The 6,759-nt window shown below is 47.8% G+C and overlaps 1 protein-coding gene across 1 annotated transcript in view; it reads left to right on the top strand.

Annotated features, from left to right (window-relative positions):
- The window catches only part of ARPC3 (actin related protein 2/3 complex, subunit 3, 21kDa), a 23,427-nt gene that overhangs the window by 566 nt on the left and 16,102 nt on the right, over positions 1-6,759 (top strand). Inside the window, exon 2 of the mRNA XM_011997931.1 lies at positions 5,501-5,600. Coding sequence (XP_011853321.1) covers positions 5,501-5,600 — 100 coding nt within the window. The remainder of the gene's footprint in view (positions 1-5,500; positions 5,601-6,759) is intronic.

The raw sequence follows: 6,759 nt of genomic DNA, 5'->3' as shown, positions 1-6,759 counted from the left end.
TGGCATTTACAAGGATAGGGAGACAAGCACTAAGAGTAAACTAAATACAAGAATCATAAGAACTAAGGGAAAAAGCGGGAGAGAAGGATAAGGCATGGGGCTGGAGTCGGGTGAATTGAAAACAGAATGACCAGAGGCGGCTTCACAGGAAAGGTGTTTTGTTTGTTTAAGATAGAGTCACACTCTCACCCAGGCTAGAGTGCAGCGGCACGATCTTGGCTCACCGCAAACTCCGCCTCCCAGGTTCAAGCGATTCTTCTGCCTCAGCCTCCCGAGTAGCTGGGATGCTACCACGCCCAGCTAATTTTTGTATTTTTAGTAGAGACGAGATTTCACCATCCAGGCTGGTCTCGGACTCCTGACTTGAGGTAATCCACCCGCCTCGGCCTCCCAAAGTGCTGGGATTACAGGCATGAGCCACTATGCCCGGCCCTGAAAAGGTGAAATTTGAAAAAAACACAAAAGAGGTGACTGATCGAAGATTCTGGAACCTCAAGACCCATCTCCATTCTGCGCGCGCCTCACGCTGCGCCACTCTGAGGGTCCCTACCTAGCGCTCTGGCGCCCCCTTTCAGATCCGCGCGGCCGCTGCAACCAGAGGCGGAACTACAAAGCCGGAAGCTCACGTCATCACCCCGCCCCTTCCGTTTCGCTTCCGCTTACCCCGCCCGGGCTGCCAGACCGGAAGCGCTCTGCTCTACCTGGATTCTGCTCCTCTGGGTTGGAACCCGGGTGCTGCCAAGATGCCGGTGAGGGTTCGATCCATGGTGTGGGGAGACAGCGGGGATTGCGAAAAGCGGGGAGAAACCTTGGTGTGCCGAGAGAAGCGGGCGGCGGAAGGCAGAGAGGAAGCGGGGGCCCGAGAAGGAGGGAGGCGAGGGGAGGGGACCGGTCGCTGAAGAATTGGGACAGCCCGGGGGTGCCAGTCGTGGGAGGCGGGGGCGCGGCAGGAGTGGGCCCGGGGTCCAGGGGTCCAGGGTGTGTGAGGAGGCCCTCTTCTCTCTCTCTCCGTCTACTCCTTCCGGCTCCAGCAGGGTTCCTAAAGCGTCACTACCGCGCGAAGCCAAGGGTTGCCCTTTTTATTTTTCATATTTCAAGTCCAGGGTCTAGCTTCTCCTTTTTCTGTGAGGCCCACTTCCTCCTCCGCCCCGGGGGGCAGGCTCCCTCTGCTGTTTGTCATTTGTCAGAACCCACTTCCCTGCAGCGGCGGCCACCTCGGAGCCACCTGGGTATAGGGCCCTCACAGACTCGGTCGGCGCCTGACTTCCAAAGATTTCCTTTTTCGTGTGCATCAGAGTGGGAGTAAAAATCTATGACGGTCTGGTTGTACTTAATTTCTGACAGGCAGTCTGTGGGCTAGATTTATCACCATCATGGTCTCCATTTTGCAGATTCGGGAAAAGGTGGTTCGGTTATTGTGTGATTGTTCACACTTTTTTTGTTTGTTTTTTGAGAGAGTCTCGTTCTGTCGTCCAGTCTGGAGTGCAGTGAGGCGATCTTGGCTCACTACAACCTCCGCCACCCTGGTTCAAGCAGTCCTCGTGCCTCAGCCTCCTGGGTAGCTGGGATTACAGGCGCGCGCCACCACGCCCAGCTAATTTTTTGCATTTTAGTAGGGACAGGGGTTTCACCATGTTGGCTGGGCTGGGCTGGGCTGGAACTCCAGACCTCAGGTGATCCGCCCCCTCGGCCTCCCAAAGTGATGGGATTATAGACATGAGCCACCCACCGCGCCCAGCCTGCTCACACATTATTTTTGACAAACGTTACCGAGCACCTACTGCCTGCCAGGCTCTATTTACAGCAGCAAATAAGTTCAACAAATCCCTAATCTCAAACAGTGTACGTTCAAATCGGGAGACGAGACAATAAAAGTGTAAACATAAAGGAGATACATACAGTAGTGTCAGGTAGTGACAAATGCTATAAAGAAGCTAGATGGATGGCCAGGCGCGGTGGCTCACGCCTGTAATCCCAGCACTTTGGGAGGCCTAGGCGGATGGATCACGAGGTCAGGAGTTCAAGACCAGCCTGGCCAACATGGTGAAACTCCATCTCTACTAAAAATAAAAAAATTAGCTGGGCGTAGTGGCGCGTGCCTGTAATCCCAGCTACTTGGGAGGCTGAGGCAGGAGAATCGCTTGAACCCAGGAGGTGGAGGTTGCAGTGAGCCAAGACTGCGCCACTGCACTCCAGCCTGGCCACAGAGTGAGACTCTGACCCCCCCACTCCAAAAAAAAGAAACTAGATAGGTAACAAGACAGTTTGGTGAGAGGGAAGGCAGAGGGTGCTTTAGATAAAGTATACTTGTGATGAAAAGGAGCAAGCCATAGTTGCAAATACATATATATATAGATATATATAGATAGATAGATTTTTTTTTTTTTTTTTTGAGACAGAGTTATACCCTGTCTCTGAGACTGCAGTGCAGTGACACAAACTTGGCTCAGGTGATCCTCCCACCTCAGCCTCCTGAGCAGCTGGGACTACAGGTGTACGTCACCACGCCCAGCTAAGTTTTTCTATTTTCAGTAGAGACAGGGTCTCACCATGTTGCCCAGGCTGGTCTCAAACTTCTGGGCTCAAGCAGTCCTCCTGCCTCGACCTCCCTGAGTGTTGGGATTACAGGCGTGAGCCACCTCATTCAGCCTCACAAATACATATTTTATGAATTCCGTAATTACCATTTGACTCCTGAGCTCTGGGGTACACACTTTATAAATTATCCCATCTAATCCTCATAATGACCCTGTGAAGTAGGTACCATGATTCCTATTTTACAGAAGAGGAAACGGAACCTCAGAGAAGTTAATTTGGACAAAGTTGCCTACTAATGGTAAAACCAGATTTTAAGCCAGGACTCTAGGCTGGGTACAGTGGCTTATGCCTGTAATCCCAACACTTTAGGAGGCCAAGATGGGAGGATCGCTTGAGCCCAGGAGTTTGAGACCAACCTGGGCAACATAATGAGACCCTGCCTCTACAAAAATAAGAATAAATTAACTGGATGTGGTAGTGCATCTCCTCCCAGCCTCTCAAGAGGCTGAGGTGGGAGGATCACCTGGAGCCAGGAGTTTGAGGCTGCAGTGAGCTGTGATCATGCCACTGTACTCCAGCCTGGGTGAGAGGAGACTCTGTCTCCCAAAAAAAAGGACTCTAAAGCCCTGTACTGGCTCCAGTTGCACATAGAGCACCCTGGATTCACCCTGGGTTGGTTGGTTGGTAGGTTGGTTGGTTTGAGATGGAGTCTCGCTCTGTCACCCAGGCTGAAGTGCAGTGGCGCGATCTCTGTTCACTGAAAGCTCCGCCTCCTGGGTTCAAGCGATTCTCCCACCCAGCTTCTTGAGTAGCTGGGATTAGAGGTGCGAGCCACCATGCCCAGCTAATTTTTGTATTTTTAGTAGAGATGGGGTTTCACCATGTTGGTCTGGATGGTCTCTATCTTTTGGCCTTGTGATCTGTCCGCCTCGGCCTCCCAAAGTGTTTGGATTACAGGCGTGAGCCACCGTGCCCGTCCCATCCTGTGATTATTTTTTGTCTACCTTCTCTACTCTTCAAGGACCAGGACTGTACTACTTTGTATATTACTATATCACAGTGTCTTGCACATAGAAGGTGCTTAGCAATCATTTGATGAATGAATATATGAATGGGACCCATGCTGTCTTATAAAAAGCCAGGCATCTTGTAAAAAGCAGAACTAAGAATCAGCATACAGAATGCTCTCATAAATGTGATTTTTTTCTCCCTTCCTTTAACTCACACTTACCCACTGAAGGGAATATATATCTTCTCATTTTACAAATTTGGAAACAAGCTAAGAGAAGAAGAATGATGCCTTGGTCAAAAGCATAACGCCAGGAAGTGGCAGAGCTGAAAAGATAGTGCTTGGGTCTTGGTTTAGCTGGGGGCTGGGTACCCTGATTTATATGATGTTTGCCTTTCTGTGGTGGAAATACTTTGACCAGATACCAATGTGATGTCACCAAACATAGAATTGGAAGAGATGCACAGCAGCACCCCATTATTTAGTATTTCGTAATAATAACTTTAAGAACATGACAATAGGAAAATGTAATTTTTAAAAATTAGGTTATTGCCGGGCGTGGTGGCTCCTGCCTATAATCCCAGCACTTTGGGAGGCTGAGGTGGGCGGATCATGGGGTCAGGAGTTTGAGACCAGCCTGACCAACATGGTGAAACCCTGTCTCTACTAAAAATACAAAAATTAGCTGGGCGTGGTGGCTCGCACCTCTTAATCCCAGCTACTCAAGAAGCTGGGTGGGAGAATCGCTTGAACCCAGGAGGCAGAGGTTTCAGTGAACAGAGATCGCGCCACTGCACTTCAGCCTGGGTGACAGGGCGAGACTCCGTCTCAAAAAAAAAAAAAAAAAAAAAAAAAAAAAGACTCCGCCAAAAAAAAAAAAAAAAAAATTTAGGAAGTAGGCCAAGTGCAGTGCAGTGGCTCACGCCTGTAATCCCAACACTTTGGGAGGCCGAGGCGGGCGGATCACCTGAGGCCAGGAGTTCAACACCAGCCTGGCCAAAATGGAGAAACCCCGTCTATACCAAAACTACAAAATTAGCTGGGCGTGGTGGCACATCCCTGTAATCACAGCTACTCAGGAGGCTGAGGCAGGAGAATCACTTGAACCCGGGAGGCAGAGGTTGCAGTGGGCCAAGGTCACGTCATTGCACTCCAGCCTGGGCAACAAGAGCAAAACTCCATCTCAAAAAAATAAAATGTAGGCAGTAGCTGGGTGAGGTGGCTCATGCCTGTAGTCCCAGCCCTTTGGGAGGCCGAGGCAGGCATATCACTTGAGCTTAGGAGTTCGAGACCATCTTAGGCAACATGGTGAGACTCCCTCTCAAAAAAAAAAAAAAAAGAAGTAGTGATGAATATTTAGGCATCATTGGTTTTAACATCACTTACTTTTTTTTTTTTTTTTTGAGACAGAGTCTCGCTCTGTTGCCCAGGCTGGAGTGCAGTGGGATGATCTTGGTTCACTGCAACCTTCGCCTCCTGGGTTCAAGTGATTCTCCAGCTTAGCCTCCCAAGTAGCTGGGACTACAGGCGCACACTGCCACGCCCGGCTAATTTTTTGTATTTTAGTAGAGATGGGGTGTCACTGTGTTGCCCAGGCTGGTCGCGAACTCCTGACCTCAGGCAATCCGCCTGCCTCAGCCTCCCAAAGTGCTGGGATTACAGGCGTGAGCCACCGCGCTGGCCAACATCATTTACTTAATTGTAAGTTTATATAATTTGATTTTTGAGAACAGCTGTGTTTAACAACCAGCTTGAAAAATGCCTCATAATTTAACAGTTGGTTTTCTTGAGCCAGAAAGAACCAGCTCTAGCACCTCAATGCTGCTATCCCTTCTCCCTCCCCTGATTAATCTTGGGTGGGTTACTCTTTTTTTCCTTTAAGGAAAGGTTGTTTGCCACAGTGACATTTGCTCTCTTTCTGCTTCTGTGTTCTTCCTGGGCTTGCCATTACAGGCTTACCACTCTTCTCTCATGGATCCTGACACCAAACTCATCGGAAACATGGCACTGTTACCTATTAGAAGTCAATTCAAAGGACCTGCACCCAGAGAGAGTAAGTCTAAACCCATTATTTTCAAATTTTGGCATGAAATGCCTAACAGTCTTCTAAAATGGTCAAATCAGGGAAATTCTTAGCTCAGTCTTCTCTCTCAAATTGTCCTTGTACTTTGGTAGATATTGTGGTCTAGACCTTTCAAGATAGTGGTTATATGTTGCATTTAATAGGAAATTGTATTATTTCTTCTGACTTCTCCAGGAAACTCTTTTGAGAAAATGGAGGAAATGTGCTTAATTCTGGACACTGTTTATCAGTTCTTTCAAACAAATCTAATGCTGTTACGTCTAGAATGCCACATGCTCATCCTTTCTGTTATCAACCTGGAAGAAAACAACAAATATTTTGACCTCTTCCCTGTCTAAATCTACTTCCTTTATTCATTCTTCAAGATCTTCATTTTTAGCAATACCTCAATCTTAAATCTGAAGTATACTATGTAACATTACTTATGTCTATTCCTGCTTTTCTGAGTTTTATTTCAGAAAGCTGCAATATTTTTCAGACACTGTCTGAGACTCTTCTGACGCTTTCTGAGATGTTCTTCCAACAGTATTATTTGTATTATATTAGACACGGTTTCCCTGTACCCTGCAAGGGCCTGAACTGAATTCCATTCATGGTTTCTAAGACCATTATTATAATTACCAATTTGGTACTGATCCAATTCCCATTTCTCTGCCAGACTGTTTGACTTGACCTTTTTTTAACTTAATTTTGTTTTCAACACCATTTGAAAGCTCAGTAAACTTTATAAATATGGTGAGTCACCACAGTCTCTACTTGATTCTGAGGAAAAGGAACAAGGAAGAAGACAGCCTGAGAGAGAAGAAAAATAACATAAAAGAAAATCACAGGGCTGGGCGCGGTGGCTCACACTTGTAATCCCAGAACTTTGGGAGGCCAGGGCAAGTGGATCACTTAAGGTCAGGAGTTGGAGACCAGCCTGGCAAACATGGCAAAACCCCATCTCTACTAAAAATACAAAAATTAGCTAGGCATGGTGGTGGGCACCTGTGATCCCAGCTACTCAGGAGGCTGAGACAGGAGAATTGCTTGAACACAGTGGGTGGAGGTTGCAGTGAGCCAAGATTGCACCACTGCACTCCAGCCTGGGCGACAGAGTGAGACTCCATCTCAAAAAAAAAAAAAAAAA

This window comes from Mandrillus leucophaeus, unplaced genomic scaffold (assembly GCF_000951045.1).
Source record: "Mandrillus leucophaeus isolate KB7577 unplaced genomic scaffold, Mleu.le_1.0 Scaffold55, whole genome shotgun sequence".
In the NCBI taxonomy this organism is placed as follows: Eukaryota; Metazoa; Chordata; class Mammalia; order Primates; family Cercopithecidae; genus Mandrillus; species Mandrillus leucophaeus.
This window is presented reverse-complemented; position numbering and strand designations above follow the sequence as displayed.